At 35.5% G+C, this 22,467-nt stretch overlaps 1 protein-coding gene across 1 annotated transcript in view; it reads right to left on the bottom strand.

The window, feature by feature from the left end:
- LOC139133375 (regulator of telomere elongation helicase 1-like) overlaps positions 1-22,313 on the bottom strand; it is a 38,150-nt gene extending 15,837 nt beyond the window's left edge. Inside the window, 19 exon segments of the mRNA XM_070699935.1 lie at positions 235-389; positions 921-1,053; positions 1,214-1,247; positions 1,250-1,303; positions 3,361-3,429; positions 4,230-4,288; positions 4,748-4,845; positions 5,535-5,613; positions 6,927-6,965; positions 9,747-9,885; positions 11,272-11,337; positions 11,887-11,971; positions 13,483-13,558; positions 14,789-14,849; positions 15,953-16,034; positions 18,363-18,456; positions 19,643-19,862; positions 20,682-20,854; positions 22,212-22,313. Coding sequence (XP_070556036.1) covers positions 235-389; positions 921-1,053; positions 1,214-1,247; positions 1,250-1,303; positions 3,361-3,429; positions 4,230-4,288; positions 4,748-4,845; positions 5,535-5,613; positions 6,927-6,965; positions 9,747-9,885; positions 11,272-11,337; positions 11,887-11,971; positions 13,483-13,558; positions 14,789-14,849; positions 15,953-16,034; positions 18,363-18,456; positions 19,643-19,862; positions 20,682-20,783 — 1,645 coding nt within the window. The 5' untranslated portion in view covers positions 20,784-20,854; positions 22,212-22,313.
- Between the last annotated feature and the right edge of the window lie 154 nt (positions 22,314-22,467).

Genomic DNA, 22,467 nt, shown 5'->3' with positions numbered 1-22,467 from the left:
TGTAATATTGATATTACATATATTTTGGAACAAGCAATGTACTGTAAAATACATATGTTAACAAAATTCATCACGTCAATTCAATTATGACTTCAAGCATTGCCTACTAATCCTGTTGACAGCATTTGATGTGTAACAGATAGCGCCCTCTAGTGCCAGAACATAAGGTTTCTGTCTGAAAACATTAACACTCTGACATCGTTTCTATGCTTTCAGAATACATTGAAAACTCACCTATAGCATTCCCTAGTGACTGCATATAATCTGGTGAGAATCTGTTTTGGTATGAGGAGTTAAGGATTGTTCCATCAGGTCCTTTGGTTACTATGCCAACCAACATCTGATGTTTTTCTATCACATGTGGATTTTCCAATTTGATCGGAAAATTACTGCGAACAAAAAAGGAAATATCATTGAAAATGTTCCATCATGAAAAAAATCAGAGTTGACATAACCATTACATGTAAATTATGTAAATCAGCTTTCTCATCATTTTTTGACCTGAATTAAAAATTACAGATCTGATCTGCATTCACAATTATTTTTTCAAAGCAGTTTCTGTAATGGATATTTAAAATATCTATTGTAAGTCAAGTAAGTTCATACAGTATTTGGTTTTCTAGTGTCAGTGCAAGTCTCAGCTGTTCACTATGTGAGTCCTGCCATAAATGGTCATACTACCGTAAAACCCTATTAATTCAACCTATTTTTTTCTCAAAACAATTTTATTTTACCCTTATCAGTTCGACCACCAATGCAAATTTGGACTTTTACGTAATGCATTGGTATTCATTGATATGATAGAGCAACAGTATGCCAAGAAGTAGATATGAGCATGAACAAGTTACAGTCCCAAATCTTGGACAACTTTATTTTCTCATCCCTGTATCACTTTCTTGTTTGTAGGTCGTGAGACTTACATTTGCATTTCTGACGTGAATGACTCCAGCGGTGACAGTGTGCCGCTAGTCAGGACAATACTCCTGACGTCCTGCGCCGCCAAGTCCCGCATGCTGAATCCGGGGCAGAAACACCAACAACTCAGTGTTTTCCCTGGTGAAAGATACAATGACGGATTGAATGTCGGCACTGCATCATACATGAAATAAAGGCACAATGCCACTGGGCAAATTGGCAATACATGTGTACAGTTAACACATAAGGGCGAGTCAACAAATCAGGGGTTAGACTATACTTTGACAGAAAAAAATACCTGATTTTGAATTGTCCGGTTGGCATTTGATGTCCAGAGATCAGTTCTCGGCTGTTTGCGTTTATTGAAGTCTTCTACATGTATGTGTACCTGTGAAGTTACAAAGACAATAACGCCATTACAATCCAGCTGTTGAACATCTTTTTCTGTCTAAGACACCTCAACATGCAGGGATTACCCTGGCTCAAGAACGGCATGAAATAAAATCGCACATGAAAAAAAACAGAGGGAGAATTTCAAAGTCTGTGGGAACCGGACCTAACTTTCCCTGATTTTCTGCATATTGGTTAATTTCCATAACGATACACTCAGTGAGACAGTTTTCAGAGACCTCAGTTTTCAGACATTTAATGACATGCTGTTCGTTATACTCACTTCGCTCCGTTTTGATAGCGTTTTACAAGTCATGCTACAGCATATTAAGTCAGGTGACGCTGCCGTCCCGTTTTGGATTTTTTTTTTGGTATAAAGCTATTTCGGGCTACAAACTTGGTGAAGTTAGCCACACCGTACAATACGAGGTGTAGAACGCAACACACAGGGACAGCCCGTGTCCGATATCTAGAAGCGCTATACACGTTGAAATATAGTTGCATCGTCCATGGATTAAACGTAACTAATTATCACGAAATATTTCCATATAGTTTTCTAAACACATCGAAATTGAAAATCGGGATTCAAAGTTTCAAAATATCAATATTTAGCCCCTTATCACATTCAAAATACGACGTCCGATTACTGCGATAGCAGTCCGATTACACGCACTCAACATGGGGCAAAAATTTGGCAACTTTGACCCCCTAAATGCCACTTCTGTCGGTGTTAACAGTTTGAGGATAAACACAATAAAGTTTCGAAGGGTATGGTAATAAGATTTCGTTGTGCTCGTCATTTATGAAACATCTTTGGGCGAAATTTACTACCCTGTCCAAAAACTGTCACACTGAGTGTAGTTGTAATCGGAGGCGATCAATCCATACTTTCAAGTGCGGGAGTAACGGAAGTACAGTAGTCCAGAAAAGTGCATTTTCGTTTTTTCTTCGCACTACCACTCGTACTGGACACAAATATTCCTTCGAAAGCGCCATTTTGAGCGACGACAACACACTGTACATCAGCAATGAACACTTGCTGTATCGACTCCTATGATTTGTCAATGAACGCAAAACTTCCTGTTGGCAACCAATCACAAACGCTGTTGAAACGGGTAACTCTGCAACAGCTTTTTTCTAGCGTAATTATAGCGCTCTCTACGGCGACACAATGAGTGGTTCTGTACTGAAAACCTGCCAAATGTTACCGATGAATTTAGATCGCGTAAAGGTATCACGTACGCGCCATTTGAATTATCGGCGCGACTTTTTTGCCCAATTGATTGTTCTAAATGCGATTTTTCTAATTTTTGAGCGTAAATATCGCATTATCGCGCCCAAAAGTGATCCCTGAACATGTTACAAAATTCATGTCTAAAACAATGTAAAATATTATATTTTTAATGTTTTAAAAATACAAATCTACTGTCAGACTACTGGCAGACATTGAATTAACCCTTGGAGTGCTGTAATTTTCAGTAATTTTTGTGATAATTTTGGACCGAATGGATATCACATTTCGTTGGCTACAGTTTCTTCTAAAAATTTTGGTAAAAATCTGAAAAAAAAATTGACAGGTGTACATTGTATGAAAGGTGGCAAAAACTGACTTTGGCAATCAAAAGGGTTTATGATTTTTCATGTCTCATGTCATTTGTGAAAGATTCATTATTAGTAGTCCTACTTTCAGCCTCATTCAAAATGCAACTTATGCGACCAATGTCTTCAATCCCCAGGGTAATACGGAAGGATTGAAATGGGCCACACAGCCTGCCAGTAGCTGTGATAACACATCATAAACATGCATGATTTTTAAAGGTGTTCATATATTCAGGGAAATCAGCACACTCATGTTTACTGAAGGTCTAGACTTGGATTCACTGTCAAGAGCGGTGATGAATGTTGAACGGACCATGCTATGCAAGCTTGATAATCAACAATGCTGTATCGGAAGGGAAGGATTCTGTACATTGTAAACGGGCCAACATCACTACACAGGTTGCTTTAGGATGGGTTTCCCTTTTAACATTTTTTTTAGACACAAAGAAAGCTCACCCTGTAATACTTGGTCATCATGGCCATTTGAAGTGCACTCCCCCCGCCACTGTCACTGTTGAATACAATCTATAAAGAAAAAACAATACGTTTCTGACAAGGATAAGTGAATAAGACTGAGACAGCTTTATACAATATTGTAGTCCTATACAAGATGAATATTAAAATTATCTCTCAATATGCATGTAGGGCTTACTGTCAGTTCCATTCTTCCCCATAAAATTAATGCTCTCTTCCTAAATATCTGTGTATAATCCTTTCTAAAATCAAATTTTGACACATCCCTATTCAATTTTTAGCAAATTAATTTGGACTTACATATCTGAAAATAAATTGAAGAGGAAATATTTTGTGTACATGCTGTAGACAATTACTATTGTTATCAGGTCACAGACATGAGATAAAGTACATGAACATCATTAGGGAATTGTTGGAGACTGAGAGTGTTCTAGACAAAGGTCTGCAGGGAGCTGTCTGATAGTTTTCAAGTCATTTGAATTCCTTGTACAGTAAACAATTATTCTGAATATTGACTTGTCTGATGACCACGCTTCTTTTGAATAGATGGGACAACTGAGATTTTGTTTTTACCCAAGGTTGCCGTACACCTGACAAATTGAAAGTTATATTTCTGAAAGTTACACTAATATTCACAATCTACAAACTCCCCATAGATGTACATACAAATTTTTTCTACAATAGCTGAACAGAAGCTGACGACACTTTCATTGAAAATACTCTTTTTCAAGATACCCTGACACTTTGTAGGGGTCATCAGGAAAAAATAAAATTTCCTTTTGAAATTATGCGACACTGTTTGTGAAGTAACATTGTGAAAAAAGGAAGTATTGTAGGCATTTCTCCCTTACCTTCATAATGTCGGAAAATTTCTGAAGACCTGATGTTTTGCTGAACACTGCTGATGGATCTATGAAAAAAAAAGAAATCCATAAACAATTGATAAATCTACAAACACAAATCACCTACATGATAATTTCACTGTAATATTGGTTTATACAGATATATAAGTAAAATATGTTTTCTATGGATATTCTCAATTGATCAGCAATGACTGAAAAGAAATCATCTAAATTGAAGAAATCTTCCCTGTAATATTGGTCTACTGCAAAATATACCTCTCTCTCTCTCTCTCTCTCTCTCTCTCTCTCTCTCTCTCTCTCTACTATATGTGGCAAACAATGTGATGTTCATATCTGAAGTTATCAATATACGATTCACATAAATGACAATAATTTCAATGAAAAACTTTGCATTCAACAAATGCTCATATGTCACACTTGAGCATAAGATGATGGTATATAAAAAAATCCAAATAAGACAGATCTACCAGTATACTGATATCAACAGTGTTACATATCACACTTACTGTTGGTCAGATGGGAGATGATCTTTTCTATCAGATCCACGGCTTGTGTGTAGGTTTCAAAGGTTATCTGGGCCTTGGTCAATAACTCATAGATGAAACTGAAGGGGATAAAATATTGTTATTTGTTATTGACTAAATTCTTGCAGGAGTTACTGATCTCGTGTTCACTATATGCAAGTAAATGTGTTCTCAGAAAGAGATGTCAAAGTCATTGTCTAAGACAAAATTATTCATGAGGTTAATCATTCAACACTAACTGGATGAGCAAATTCGGTGGTTTGGGGCAAGATTTTTCAGAATGGGACTAGCAACTTTGCTTTTCCTGGTATTATGTATGGAATTCTGTTCCTGCTCTTGTGCAGGTCAACAAGATGTACATATTGTGAGTGTAGGACTACTAGGCATTTGTCCCAAAGTAACATGTTGTTTGCAAGGACACTAAACATTCACTTTTTGCCAAAATTCAATGTTACAGGTTGAGGATCATGGAGAAGAAGCCATGTTTTTTATACATGTAGGTTACACCACTGCAAAATTTGTCATGGACGGCAATGAACATACACAAAAGTACCAGTACAGCAACTTGGAACCAAAAAAACATCTTTTTTGGCAAAATAAAAGGTGTCAAACTAAGAACAATGACATGAAAGAAGTGTGCATTTATTTTCAGTAAAGCTGACCATATATGCTTCATGTTTAGTTTTCAGTATACTTGCAACATACTACTAATACACTGTAAATTGATTTTCTGAAATGACCAAATGATAAAGGATGTCATTTGCCTTACCTTCCTGGTTTGGTGACACCAGATCCATCTGCCGGCAGTGGAATTGAGTCAATGGCTTCTTCTAAGACGAGGAATAAAGCTGAGGGATCGAATCAAAAGACAACATCTTAACATTCATTCATTGAAATGGCTGTTCAAAACACACATCATTGGAGATGAATGGTGCATGTAAAATCTTGTGTAGTTTGTATTAAAATGCATCTTTTGAAGTCCCTGTTCCAAAACAAACTTTTGACATGTTTTTAGTTTTATTTTATCACATCAACATCATTAGAATTTAGATTAAACACAAATGCCATTTTCCCCAATGATCTAAAAACAATGAATTCCCCTGCATTAAAGTGAATAATATCAAAATTAAATGCAACAATCCACAAGTATTGGTATCTAGTACCACAAACTACCAGAATCTCCCTCATTTACATCAACAGAAAGTTATTTATATGAGCATTTGCTGTGGATGGGTATACACGAGATTTAGGTACCATGAGTGACAGACACTACTAGCAAGTGCTATGTGAAGTGAAGTGTACCCAAATGGAGAGTCCATCCACCTGTGACAGGGATTATTGCTATTACATTATCAACATTTGTGTTTACTGCGTTAAAATTTGCTTCCTTTGTAGTTTTAGCACTCAAAACAGAAAAGAGTGGAATACAATATTGAGTGATTGTTGCTGGATAGAAAATCAGCGCCCAGGACCAAGTATTGCTGATACATGGATACATACTATAACGTTTACTTTGCTATGTACACACTATACTGATCTAGATTAATGCAAATCCATACCAGCTTACAGGTACATCATGTATGGTACCTGTAAAATGCTTACAATGGGCAAATTAAATGCCTTCAACAGTGTATCATGTTTGACAAATAAAAATGTACATGTATGAAACATTTGTGATTTTCATACTGTCAGGATGTATGCTAGCCAGTTGGGCTAGATTGTGCCAATCTGTAGCTACAAGCATTGGCCCATATAATTAGAATCAGAATTTTATACACTGTTACATCTCAGTGTGCTGATTGATGTCAAATAGATCTTCAATAAAAAAGCAGAGCATATTGCATGCACTATCAGATTAGAACAAGGGGAAGTTTGTGGAAGTATGCATGACTTATAGTTGGAAATACAAAATTGAAAAATTTTGAGAATACAAAAATAAATTGGCTAGTTTTACTCTTATTACTTGTCTACTCCATAACACAGTGAGCCATGAGAACAAAGTTCAGAATCAGATATGAAAAATAAACCACTTCCATACCGACAAATATCAAAACAAACCACAGAATAACATATAGCGATACAAGCACAAAAAAAAAGACATATCAAGAACCAAATTACAGCATTGCTAATACATGGGTAAACAAAAGTAAGCATACATTACCTTTCAATTGATAGAGCTCGGCAGTATCAAATTCACTAACTGGGTAAAAAACAAAGAGAACAAATCTTGTGAAAACATATCCAACCAATACAAATCAATCCGACTATTCCATGCTAGCCATGGATCTGTGTCACAGCTTGCATGGTAATCGGCAATACCTTAACCCTTTAAGCGCCAAAGTAAATTTTTGTCGCTTTTATAAAATATATCCTAGTCAATTTTTTCAGATTTTCGCCAAAATTTTGATAAAAAAATGAAGCCCATGTAATATAATGTCCATTCAGTCCAAAATTATCAAAACAATTTCAGAAAAATTCACAAAAATTGGTAAAATGTTGCACTAAAATTTTGTTGGGAAAAATCACAGCACTCAAAGGGTTAATTTAGTTGGTCAATCCACCAAAAACTATTGTGTGCATACTAGGCAATGACTGAATTATCAGGGTCTCTAGATTCACTAAGAGATTTTCAAGCCATACTTGCCACAGGGACACTAATATCTAAGCTTTATTTGCATCCCCTAAGGACATTTCACACCCCTGATAGTAGTGTAATTACTTTTGTTGCCTACACCACAGATAGCTGTTAGTCTACAAGTGTGAAATACATGGAAGTTTGGCAGTTTCCTCTGTAAATCTGTACTGAAACTAAGATTTTCATTCATGGGTCTGTCTTTTTTTTGTATTTTCTGTACAAGACCAGTCAATATCAGTTTGGAACTGTCAGTTCAGCATGTCAACATTTCAGTACATGTATGTCACGTGATACAGCCTTGAAGAAACTCGGTAATTAAAAGTGAGACTTAGGTGGACATCTTGTACCAAAAGGATACATTAGAAACACGGTGTGGAAGCAAAAATTACTAAAACAGATGTTTATCCCCATACTTGTACATGCTATACACAAACTTGATGCTTTTTGTCATGATGTTCCAGGTAAACACAGGTCATTAATCAATGCTGTATTTGTTCAAATTCAGAGTGTTCAGGTGTGATATTTGGCCTATGTACAGTGCGTCATATACAGATATGCAAATGAACTAATTATGATACGTAACACTTGTCAAACTTGCTTGACATAACGTAAATATGAGATAAACAAGTCATGCTCATTAAACTTTCTTCAAAGTATGTCAAATGCACCTTGCAAGTCTGATCTAATCCACTCCATTCAGTTTTGTTCAGAGCCTCATTACAAAAAGTCATTAAATATGTAAATGACTAATTATGATGTCATATCCATCAACTTCCAACATGACTTAAAGTAGTAGCTTTTGTAGCTTAGAAATCATATCAAATTCAGTCATACCATAATATCAGATTCACTTTTGACATATAGCTTGATTATAGAATTTCTTAAATATGCAAATAAGCTATTAATCAGTACTCAATGGTCATAAAAGCATAATCAATGTACTCAAGAAGTTTAATCATACAGTACATTCAGTTTTTTATACATGGTCTTGATTACATAATTTAATTGATTATGCAAATGACCTATTAATTAGAATGTCATCCTCATCAAACTTTTACTCTTACTCTTACTCTTTATACTTTAACACTAGTCAAAATCAGAAATTAATATTGATACATAGCCTAATTACAGAAATTAATTAATCTCCTTCACATAAAACTTAACACAAAACTAGATCCTAAGTATGATCAAAATCTGTGCCCTCAAAATACATACATACATATATATATATATATATATATATATATATATATATATATATATATATATATTATATATATATATATATATTATATATATATATCCTCATTACAGAAATTCATTAAATATGCAAATGAGCTGATAATAGAATGTCATGCTCATCAAACTTACAACATTATACCTAAACCAAAATATGATCACTTAATAGCAGAGATACTGTCAAAATCTCCGTCTTCAATATTAATATATATCCTAAATTCATTAAATATGCAAGTGTGCCAAGAATTAGAACGTAATGCTCATAAAACATCATAAGTAGACTCATGTATGATCAATAAACAGCATACGTTCTGTCAAAATCAGTGCTCTGTTTTGATATAAAGCTTAGTTGCAGAAAAACATTAAATATGCAAATGAGCTTTTAATCTGTAAGCCATCTCCACCAAACGTTAGTTAGACCATAGAACAGTTCGAGTACCTGCATATTATCAAATCAAATTTGGTGGAGTAATTACTGAGATATAGACTAATGCATAAAGTCATTAAAGGGACACAAGCTTTAACTTATGGCAAGTTTTCCAGTATTCTGCTTCTGTATGTCAACTACCGTGTCTGAAATTACAAATATTCTTTTTGTCAAAACAGCTTGTATATGTGTAATGATCATTGTTTATTGTTTACGAATGAATTCTAGTCCAGACTTGAATACAATTTTCAACAATAACAATGGAGATTATACTCATATAGGTTGTGTTGATATGCTACATACTTGGCATTAAATTACAGTTTAGGGATTCAATGCAGAAAGTGTAGGGAAACCACAAAACGAATGTTCTGAAAAAATAGCCAAAAGATACAGCTTATGGAGCTTTAATTATGCAAATGACCGTTAATTATGCAGAACACATCCACCAAATATAATCACATTTAAATATTTCCATGATGATGTACAAATATTGCATGACATTTTTACCGGTGGATGTAAGTTATGGCTGGAACAAAATCTGAGATGGGTGGACACATACAAAGACACAGACACAGACACAGACACATTGTGGCGACATAGGACACAGTGTTGGCCTCTGGCCCATGGTGTCCAACAATGTACAGTAATTGTCAGTTGTCACACTATACACATCGTCTTACCAGATGAATCTGTATTGAACTGCTGATTCAATGAATCAACCTGCAAGTTCTTTTCTAGTAATTTACTTGTCTCACTGACACAGGAAGCCATATCATAGGAAGTGAAGTCAAAAGATACACTCTCTTCACACATTTTCTCCTGAAAAAAAAAAGGCGAATGCAACAGATGAATTCTTGGAAAATATCAGCATTCCCCATCATTCATTATATATTTAAGTGACGTACAGATTGCCTCTAAATGTCATCAAACTTCTTTGTCTTTGCATTTCTGTATGCTTTGAAGCTCTGCGTTGGTGGTTAATTATAAAATTGTGCTGTACTAAAACCATTTTCAAATCACGGATTTTTGAATTTCAGATAATATTTGACAACTCATATAGGAAATTTACATATTTTAAATCTTTATAGAAGCCACCAAGATCACATATCACCCTCTGTCAAGCACAATAGGTCTCGAAATTGATTAGATTAAGTCAAGGGGCAGCATCACAAGTGTTAAAACAGATTTACATGATGAATAATTCTCGGCGGCGTACAAACTCTGTTGTCGTGTGCTCTGCATACAGAGGGCAGATGACACAGTTGTCTAGACCCTTGCATGTGTGAGATTTCAACACAGAATACATGAACCGGTACTAACACTTATAGAAAGGAAAATTTAATATAGACAAAACAAGTAAAAAAAAAAACGTGCGAAGAACTGAACTGTGAAATTCTGGTCTGATTTCATGTGTGAATATTGAATACAAATATTTCATAGCAGACAAGTTATGGTTCTTGTCCCAGCTGGCTATAAGTAGATAAACTTTGTAAATTACTTCATGAGATCACAAATGGTGTAGAAATACTTTCACCTTTTGAAGTAAAATGTACATTTTAAAATGAGCAATTAAAAGGGCAGCTGCAAAGCTATCTGATTCCAAACATAAGATTTACGAAAAAAGATGTCAAGCCGTTTGTTTTAAAGGCCCATGAGCTGCAACTCTGCGAAATTTGTCCAACCTTCACTTTCCTCAGATATTCATTGCAATCTACAAATTGAATGATACAGTCATTAACTATGCCTCATCAATATTTTCTTGTGGCAGAATAGGCAAGAAATTGAATTTCCCGCCATTTTCAAAATCTTGCCATGTTATGTAAAAAAACAGAGAATTGTTTGTCAAAGAGGAGTGAATCCCTTTCCCGACCTTTCAGTGGGTTGCATCATGTTGTATTTGTAAAGATTCAAATGTGTACATGTACCGTTTACGCTGTTTATCATGTAGTCATATTGAGGCGGCCATATTTGGGTGCGGCACCCGTTTATTATTTGTCTTACTGAAACCTCCCCATGCAGTCCCACTTAGTGGATAATTATACTTGAGTAAACATCTCTGAGTAAGAACACTTCTATGAACTAATTTTAATCTAAATGTAAAATCATGAAAATAGTGCCAAAAGTTACAGCTCATGTGCCTTTAAGTTATATACATGATCTATGCAAGTAGGCCAAATTAAGAAAAGGAATAGAAAAAGCACTTACAACATTGTGTGCTTCATCAAATATCAAGATATTACCCCTGAGTTCCACACCATGTGTTCTTCTAGACTGTAGATAGGAAAGAAAAGTTAAAGAAAACAAAATGCAATTATTTTGACCTTGAACTTGTTTGGCGGCCTAATTCCATCACAGATAGATGCCATCTCATCAGAGTACAAGACAATTCTGAATTAAGGTCACCTGAAATATTCATGGCAGATTTATGGCCGAAGAGTGACGTGTGGTTCCTAGAGATTGTAATATATGGCCAATTTTATTGTATTTGAAGTTTTTCGCAGAAGAGACAGGAAAATAGGTCAGTACAACAGGCTGCTTACAACCTGAGCATGCAAATGAATCTAGTTTGGCTCAGATGTTGAAAAATATCATCAGAATATACAGGGACAGATGTTGACGTCTATTTTATCAGGAGTAATTCATGAAACAAGATACATGATATTCTTAAGGAGCCCAGATATTTTTAAAGTATTGTATGTTACATAACTATTACCATTAATATTTGATGCCAGGAATAAAAGATGAAGCTATATTGATTGATAATTATTTTACTGAGAATGCAAAGGATGAACAACAGATATAAATAATACCGCATCTTACCTTAGGATCTAAAAGATAATTGTAAGGCATGAAAATAATATCAGCCAATGTTTTCAGCTCTCTGGCCATATAATATGGGCAAGTCCTGCAGCATACAGAGACGGAATAGCATCATTATCAACGTGCACATTACATTTGCAGGAAAGGAAAAAAGTTGTGAAGTTATTGAAGGAAAAAAATCTCTGCAGCAGTAGATTTGAAAGGGCAGGAATTGGGTTTTGTGGGATTATGACATCAGCAACTGTGTTTTGCAGCCATTGTTGAACATGTGGTTTTGCTAGGTCACACCACCCCCCCCCCACCCCCCGGACAATGTTTGGTAAACAGGTGGTTATAAATATTGGAGAAAAATTTCTCTAGCAGTAGACTTGAAAGAGAAGGATTTTAATTGTGTGGGATTATGAAATCTTTAATCGCGCGTTTTCAGCCATCATTCAACACACGGATTTACTGTGAGACAACACAGGTGTTCTGCTTTCTCACATTGTCAGTTTGCCCTAGAGTGATGACAGCGCCGTTACCATGGTGAACAAGACAACCCTCCATACTGTTACTACTAATTACAGCAGCAGGTACTCTTTGCAGGGCAGACATTTCTCACTCAAGGTTACACTTTGTGACTGTCATACCCAGACAGAAAATTCGAATAATGTTGCTATGGTAACAGGTTGCTTGTCATATAATTTACATATCTAATTATAGAATATAATGAAATTTGATGACAAATCATGTATCTGTAAATTTTGACAGTCAATGTTTATAACAAGTAATTTTCAACACAATAAAATAGAAACCTGATTAAATTTTCGTAATTTGTGTTTATTTCTCACTATTGTTCAATTGCAAGATATTATCCGCGGCATAATTGATTTGATATTTTGAAAGGATCAGGAATTTCATGTCAGCCTGTTCAGCCGTTAACAAACGCAATGTAGCAATTGACTCTCTTTGATTTCATGAAGTCCAATGTCACACAGGTAAACAGATACAGCTGGGTCAGACATAGAGATTTACACAGCTACTTTGGTTAAATTAGAGAAAATTGGAAACTTTGAACGTTGACACAAACTGTTCAATACAGCAATAACAATGCATTTGCCTCCAATAAAATTAATAACAGTGACATGTTTAGGAAAATGAAAAATTACTCAGACTAGAAAAGCAGGTCACACTTATTTACACTACATTGTAAATTGTTAGCGTGACTTTCTGCTGTGCAGTTGCCCCTATCAAGTTTATGGTTTAAATCTAATATTTATTTCTCTGATACTATTAATCTTAAAATGATTACACCATCACTGAATTTGTCAACTAATGAGGGTGAAACCTGTATTCATCAATAAATTTAATCAAAATTTTGTTTAATTACATCAAACTGTGAGGTGGATTCTGATTTCTTGATGTCATTCTGAGAGCCAAATACAGTTTGGGTATCCTGACATCCACAGGTGCAGTGTATAACCCTTGCACTATCCATCTTTGGTATAATCCCATTGTACTCAACATTAAGGTTGGAGAAATTCATCAGTTTTGGGGTGAAAAGGCAGATCTCTGAAAATTGAAATTACTCTCCTGTGGATCATAATAAATACTTACTTGTGTTTTTGACCAGCTTTCACGAGGTCCTCAATGTCCAAAATGTTTTCTGTGAAATCTTTCTCACTCTTTTTCTCTGAAAAGGAAAAAATATATCATTGAAGCTACCATAAAAACTTGAAATTCCATATACTATTAAGTATTATCTAAAGAAAAGGGACACTTTGTTAAGTGTTCACTTTGTTACACGGTGGAGACATGTTTTGTGGATGCAAAGTATCAAATCAATTAATTAAACACAGCATGAATGTTCAATCATCACTTGTCCCCAGTATTCCGCAATTTTTTGTATCTAACTTCCACATTACTTGCTAATAAACTTTTGCAAAAAACAGACCAAGGATTGGACTATTCAAAATATCCACTAATATTTTTAGTACCTATGGTATTATTGTCAGTAATGAACCGACAATAATTTAAAACACGATAGAAGTCCATACATTACAACATGCACACTCAAATTACTGCAAAACTAAATTCTCCAGTCTACAGATTCTTAACATTAAAACATTATCAAATGGTGGCCAGAGAATTAAAGATCGTTCATTTGCAATCGCGAACTCTGTAAGAGTTCTGCATGTAAGACTTCCCTATGGTTTAACCATTGTCACAAACTCATTCCAAAACTGTAAACATCGCGTGCATACAGTTTCAATGCAAATCACAAAGTCAACATACACTGTAAGCAAATTGGATCAATTTAACTAAATGCATTTGTATAGTGCATGTTTAATTGCTACTCTGTGATTTATAGTTTCATTTCGTAAATGCATTTCAAAAGACTACCGGTAGGTCATCAAATTTGCCAAGGTACACTTTCCATCACCTACTACAACACACTGCTGTTGAGGAACAAAATGTCAGCAAAAGTGATGACACAGCAATCTCCCTCAGGAGGAGAGCCTTTACATGCGAAAGCAATATATATTCTGCAGAGGTATCAAATATCACTGTGTGTTGTTTTATGCAAAAATAAATAAAGTTGGCTTACAGACACCAACTTCTAATGTACGGGACCAACATGTGTGCAGCTGTACAATGTTAACAATAATGAGGAAATACAGGGTAAGCAAGTCCTTTCAATATTTGGTAGTGTGAAGACAGTACATTATCAAAGTACCTGTATTTTGGTGGAGTTTTTAAACAGTACTATCATACACTTCCTTCAGCATTACATGAACATGTACACGTAGCTTGTCTACCGGGCCAACAGAATGAAGATTCCCTGGGCTAAGATATAGGTGTTGTGATTAGAAGAGAGTACTTGCTCACTCGTGTTTTGTTTCTGTCCATACAAAATACTTACCTTCTAATTTGTTGTAGAAATGACATGTTCTAGCTCCTACTTTTGCTCTGCACATGTGAACCTGTATACAAACAACAAATCTCGTGAGGTAACTTCTTCATCACAGCTTGTACTGGTTTCAATCATTGCTGATACTGTGCAATGTAATAAATTTTATTTATTTATTATTTATTTATTCATTTATCAAGATTTCTCCATTTATTTATTTATTTATTTATTTATTTATTTATTCATTTATTTATTAAGATTTATCCAAAGTAAAATCTAATGACATTATCACAGATTCAGTTTCCTTGAGTTGCTGCTGGTGAAAAAAAAGGTGCACAGTACAGTGCTGTGTAGTTCTGCTGCAGATGAAAGATATGTCCAGTATAACACACTGGTCAGCAAAAGTGAAATATTCATTGTGTAAACCTCTCAAATTGGCCCTGAAGGGTAATTACAGGGGTTTTGCTTAACTGTGTTCAGCTGGATATCTGTTCTACGTTTTGCAAAGATTTTGGTAATTTGACAAAAATCTGACGGTTATCCATTTAATATGAACCATTTCTGCTTGTCTGCAAAACCCCTTATCAGGGCCATAATGTTTAATTTGAGTAATCTGCACCAAGCATACTTTTCATAGATTAGTTTGTTTGAAATATCGTTTTGTTAAGGCTGTGTTTATGCAATACATCAGAATGAGTTCTGCCACTCAATTATCAACAATTTCAATCATGTCAAAGATAATGATGACAACTCATAACAATATGTATTTGTACAAGTGTTCTTGTCAGGGTGGTAACAAGTCAATTTAACATGGCTCCCATTCATTTTACTGGGTTGTCTCTCAGTGTATCTAAGTAATTATACTGGACAACTGCGGGACAACAGATACATGTATGGTGCCAGGGTTTCAAAACACCAGTATCATTTACATATGCTCTTAGTTCATTGCAAAAAACACTACGTAGGAACAATGTGTTATATTCATAAAGTGATCACATGCCAGGTATTCTGTTGCATATTAAAATGTGATAATAAATTGATTTTCAAATGTAAAACTGATAGGCTAGTATTTGATGATACATCAAGCCATCACTCTGCTACAGTTCATACTACCGGTACACAAAGACAGGCCAAAAATGACAAATTTTGCTCTGTTTTTGCAACTGACATACTTACCATTGTGTTATTATTCTGTTGAGATGCTACTTCTGGATGGATACAAAGTTGTTCTCTTGAGCCAATTATACACACTTTAGGTCTGAAAACAAATTTTAAATTTATACCATAAATGAATATTCTATTGGTACAAGGCAAATCATGGGCCTTAAGGAATAAGTTGTATCTATATGCATTTTTTTCAATAGACGGTTTGAAATCAAATGCAACTTAATACTTTAAAGTGCTTACCAAAGAGTGATCACAGATATTCTTCAAACATTGGCAGCAAGCACACAATGTAGATTTTCAACAACTAAATTATTTTTGAGTGGCAACTCTAATATGGCTGCTGCAAATAATCTACCAAATCTATGACCAAGGATTGAAATAGTGACATTTTCAAAGACAGTATGGTGTAATAACGGAAATCCAAAATACATGTATCTCTCAGAAGTCGCAGGTAGGATGGTATTTTTTGGTATTAAAGCTAAATGCAAAAACATACAGCTCATGGGGTTTTAAAGCCTTAAAATTTACAAATTCTGTTTGAAAACTTTTGAGCTATATGAACAGAATCAAGGTTATTTCTGGTGCAAAACCTGAAGCAACAGCTTTTCATTATATTTTCCATAAAAAATAATCTCCCTTGCTGCATAAGATAACTGACCTTGTTTTTACATGAAGACGTGCATGTGTAAGCATTCAAGGACACGGTGAAGGGCAGAATTTGAAGGTCACTGATTACTTTAATATCATGCATTTTGAAAAATCAGCAACTTTGATCAATTTTTTCAAATCAAAAGGCCTGATTGTCTATCCCTAATCTTGAATCATGACTGTGCTTGAATAATTTCATTAACATTCCGGGGTTTTTTTTTCCCTTTCTTCCTTGCAATATCCATCCATCTGAAACTTTTCAATATTGTGGCTATCTTTAATAGATTTGGTAGAAAAAAATGTGTGGAATAAATAGATTACACTGGTGGAAAACTTATACTTATTTATCACTTCCTAACAAGGAAAATTACCGGTACCATCGAAGAACTGACTACACAAGCAAGCATGTTGCTAGGTCAAGGCACATATAATTGTAATTTAGCAATTGGATGATGCATTCACAAGGGCAAGGTTGTGGTCTCCTAATAATATTATGTTAATTTTATAAGAGTCCCTGAACTTTTTTAATCTCCCCCTTCCTTTAACTTAAGTACGACAATAATATCCTTTCAGAATTAGAGCGCGAAGCCACTGCAGTGAACTGCAATAAAACTGCTTATACTAATTAGTTTCAGCTGTAGCCCAGGCCACTTTGGTGTTGAACAAGGCACTTGATAAAGACCAAAAAGTCTGCTTGTACAAAGGCAAAACTAGCTCTGTCTGAGGCTCGAGTTGTAAATGAGAGTTTACGATTGGCACCGTGTGTTCAAGATTAAGATACAATGCAACATTACCATACACTGATCCATGTACAAACCATTTTTATTTCAACTTCCCCAGACAAACTGTCTGCATGGAACATACAATGTTGTCGACTTTGACAGCTGCTACAGCTGAAACTAATTAGTGTGTAGCAGTTTTATTGCAGTTCACTGCAGTGGCTTCGCGCTCTAATTCTGAAAAGGGTTGTATATCTTTTCCTCATGGTGGCCCCAGATTTGCTGTGGCAATTGAACAGCTTCATTATTATGGTACATTATTGCATGTGACAGTTTCCCCAAACTCTGCTTTGCTGGATAAGAGCAGTGTGTGCACAACAAAATATCACTGGTGTACGTACCAGGTACATGTATAGGTATGGCAGAGTGAGAATTGTCCAATTTTTTTTTTTATTTTTTGACTCAAATAATTTATTGAATCAATAATTTCTTGAAAATTAAACTCTTTGACATGGCAGTAATTTTTGCTATTTGGAAACAAGCAGCTAGCTATGAGAAATTCCAAAAGAAAAGAATCTGCTATATGTTTGTTAGACTATTGGTAATATGAGGGATACGCAAAATGATGAGAAATATTGGAGCAAAAATTAATTTCATGAAAATTCCTCTGTTCACTGGTGATATTTGTGAATGAAAGGCGCATATGGTATGGACTATATTTTTTTACTGTAAACTGCACAGGTGTGTTTCCTGTTATCAAATCACAGTCACACTGCTTTGCAAAACTTCAGATGCATGTAGAAAGTCTATGCTTGCTTTAAAGATTTCACACTTCCTCAACGTCTGCTCTGCATTAAAGATAATGACAGGAAAACAACAGATGTCACTCACTGAGCATTAATTTGAAAATGATATAAATTGTTTGTGCCATTATAAAGTTAATGCACAAAAGCCGACACCCTTATATTAATATCAACATCTTTTGATGCAGATCTGTCGGTGAGGAAGTGTGAAAACTTCAAAAGTACTGCAAGTGGGGCTTGACACCTTACCTGTATGAAGTGTCTTTCAGTTGCTGAATGGCTTGGGATAGCTGAGAATGCGTTCTGGAGGCATAAATTATCTTGGGTTTCTCAATCAATAAACCTGAACAGTGAAAATAATGAAACAAGCACAATATTTTGTAGTTAGAGCAAACGCAACTCTATTTACAATTGTATGAGAAACAACACAGTATCACAGGCATTACAACTCGTCAGCATATCTTGGCATGAAGAAAAAATTACATACCAAAAACAAAGTTTTTTTTATGGGCTGTAAATGTTTAATGCTGTATTGCTCATTGCTCCCTTTTTATAGAATGCTCTTGCTAGTTGTACTATTTTAATTTGTATATGATGAGCCTGAAGGCAAAATTTCTGCATTTATTGTGGATAATAAAGTAATTGAATTGAATTGAATTGAATATAAACATGCTTGAAGAATCCTCTGTCTCCCAAGTTGTATTTATTTCCATGGTTTGTCTATGGAGCTTGGTAGAATGAGGATTAATTAAAGAATGCATATGCCTAAAGAATGCATATAAATGAAATTTTAATTTGTATATTCTGTGGACTGTGAATAATGTTTAATAAAGGTACACTTGTGGGTTTCAGAGGGTACTACACACACAAAAAAAAACTTTGGTTGCAAATAATCAAGTACATGATGTGTACAACATTTTATGCCTGGTGTTTGACGATATTTTGGTGGTAAATGACTTCCTGACACAAGTACATATACTGGTACACTCCAACCACATAGGTCTTTAAATAGGACTATCTATTGCTTCAAGACGGCTAAAAATCATGCAAACTGTCTGTATGTACCAGTTATGAACAATATTAGATACCATAAGATATTTATGGCACATGACAAAGCAATAATTCTATTACTAAAAAGAGCAGATTGGAAGGTTTACTTTTATATATACAATGTACTGCCACTTATGAGTTTGATGAAACAGGAAAATCAATGTAAACCCTGTAAATTTTCAAACCATACCTGACCAACAATCATATACACACAGCAAAAGATTAGTCTTCCAAATCCTATAGAAAAATTGACAATTCTGCCATAACTTTTGTCTGATCAAAATTTGTAGGCAGAAAAGCTACGCAGTGAAGTCCTATTCAAATACACTGTATGCTTTTTTCACGAAAACCTCCAAATACCTTCATGCACAGGGACGCAGAACAAAGAATTTTAATTCCTTCAGCCTTACCAGTAATGACATCAGAAAAATATTCAAATTTGTACACTGATTGTAACCAAGCAACAGTGCCTAACGTACCTGTTTCATCTGCTCCTCCCCATCCTCTAGCAGCAGTATATAAGTCCTCAGACAGTTCTTTGCCAAATCCACTGCTGAACAGCGCATCATCGTTCGCCGACCGTTGTAAAGACTGCAGCTGTTGACTGGCTATGAAGGATTCTCTCCATGCCAGTGTTGCACACAGCAGGCAAAGGGTCTTACCGGTACCTGTTGGACTTTCAAGGATGCCATTTTTCTTCTGTAATATTGGCGAGACAAAACTCAGTTATAGCACACTGCAGCAAAATCATACCAGATGTGTTCTCAATGGTTCTACTCCGGAATAAAAAGGACGCGATGCGTACGCCGTTCTACATAGTCAGTACGCCCAAATATAATCACGTGATGCCGGTACAAACAAACCCACATGTGTACTGAACGCGTATGGAAATACACGTACGTCTGTGCGCGTTTGCGAACATGGCTTTGTTTGTACCGTGGTCGATTCGAATTCCGGTTTGGCCTCAATTACATGAGATGCATGAAATACAGCTATTCTCACTTAAAATGAAATATGGTTAGCTACCTAATGATGTGTGTTCAGTACATGGGAAAGTATTCACAGAAAACTGTACCATGGGTATACACACTACCAGTTGAACTCTAAATCATTCAACATTTCAAAAGTCTAAATTTTCTTTCATGTCCTTTGAGAAGAGAATGTGGTACCAGAAAGGGTCTTGTGTGTACAGAAAACTGGTTTGTTTGTAATTGTAGTCACTGTTATTGATTTGTAGTTGGCTTGTGTTTTCAAAGAAAAGTTCTGTCTTAGTTTAGTAAAAATCGAAAATTTAATTTTCCCCAACAGAGATATAAACACAGGTATAGCGGTCATTTAGAATTTGAAAGATCAGTAAATATTGAGTAATTTGTTTCTCTAGCACTGAAAGTGACCCCTGATTTTTATTCTGTATTTATCAAGAGCACAGTTGAAAGATTTGCTGAGGAAACTTTTTGCGAAAGTACAAGTCCTTAAATTTTGAGGCGCATACTACCAGTACCATACTCCCATACTTACCTCCTGTAAACACTGGATCACTTTGGACATATAATCCTCCTGGCAAGCATAGGGAGTGAAGGGAAAGTCCACATCCACACCTTTGATCTTCAACACTGGCATTTTAACAAGTACACCTTCAGCTTCTGTACAGCTTTCAAACAATTTTATGATTGTAAATTTCTGTAAGTCTTCTGGAAAGCAAGCATAGCAAGCCAAGATTCATGTAAGTTAAAAAGTTGAACTTAAGGTTGAAAGTTAAGAACTCAGTTATAAGTTAATAAGTCTTATTTCCATGATTTTTCTGAGGTCAGCTGTCTCATTTGAACAGGATACCCGACCAAGTTCAGAGAAATATTTTGGAGTGATAATTTTTCCTGTCTCTCGTGGACACTTGTTTAATTTCCAAGGGCTGCGTACACAAGAGGTGACTTTTGTCTTTGAACCCCTACAAGATAAAAGTTCACATGTGCTGCTGACACAATCACTTACAGCACAGAACTGTCTCAGTTTTTACTGCTTTTGTGACCAAAACATCGACTAAGGAAGGATGTTTTACATGATAGAGCGATGATTTTTATTGGGATATGTTATCAAAATATTCACAATGCTCTATCACTATTTAAGCTGAAACAATGGATACAGCAATGTCTTCATCAGGTTTATTTGATAGTACAGGTTGATTTGTACAAACAATTTAACAAACTATTTTCACAAGGCAAGTACAGCTTCATTTATGGATTCAGTTGTCCAGGAGTTTGATGTAAGGGCAATACTGCCAGTGCGTGTGTCAAAATATGGTGTTATGCTAAACAATCAAATTGAACACTAAAGCTCAAGTCTGCGTGAATAGAATTTGTCATGTAAACGTAGTGGGGGGGGCTTCAAATTACTTGTAAAATTGTTTTCAAACATTTTCCACAAGACATGATTCTACCAGTGCACATCCAAATTCCAACTTCCAAGTACAGACAACACACAACCTGTGATTACATGTGAAATTCCGTCGTAGTTGACAGCCTCATTACTCTTTTGGTTAGGCGATTTTGCCGTTCAACTCATCGCCTTAGGCAAAACCTCGAGCTAGAGTAAGTGCAGCTGGCATTACCACAGCATTAGTTGACCCTGTTCTGTAATTTTACTGCAAGCCAGCGGGGACGAGAACACTCGTTCAGAACTGTAGGCACTTCCGGTCAACATTATGATTTCCCGCGGGAAATTTAAATTGAACAGGTAGATTCAAAGCCCAATTTACATATTAGACCATGTGAAATACGTTTAGTATACTATGTTTAAAAGTCGAGAATAACGTTTTGTGACATTTTAATGGAGAGGTTTGAGTACACTTTCGATCTGACCACCCATGTGCAACTCAAACTCAATTTATATCCTGGCCTGGCATATCGCAATGGTAACCGGAAGTTCTCTTAGGTCGCCCGCTCCGGCTCCGCGCACAATACTCGTTAAAGCATGGTGATTAAACTGGCATTCGAAAATTTGTGTAGAGATTATATTCTTTACCTGTAAAGCAAAATAATGTCAATATACTACCTGCTCGGTAAACTTGCACAGGTTAAGGCTGTGGCATGCGCTCGATCGCCTACGTTGTTGACGCCATATTGCGTGATACGCTCGACAGCGGATTATTCCATACAAGCATAGGGACCAAGGCTTATAACGTTGCTGTCAGTGCCCATGAGTCATACTCATTAATACACACTGTCCACATCAAAATTAGAGAATCGAATTACCGTAAGTAAATTTTACAATCAGTGACTTTATCTGGGATTTTTTACACTGCAAAATG

This window comes from Ptychodera flava, chromosome 5 (assembly GCF_041260155.1).
Source record: "Ptychodera flava strain L36383 chromosome 5, AS_Pfla_20210202, whole genome shotgun sequence".
Lineage (NCBI taxonomy): Eukaryota > Metazoa > Hemichordata > Enteropneusta > Ptychoderidae > Ptychodera > Ptychodera flava.
Note: the sequence above shows the minus strand (reverse complement) of the source record. Positions and strands in the feature narration are given on the sequence as shown.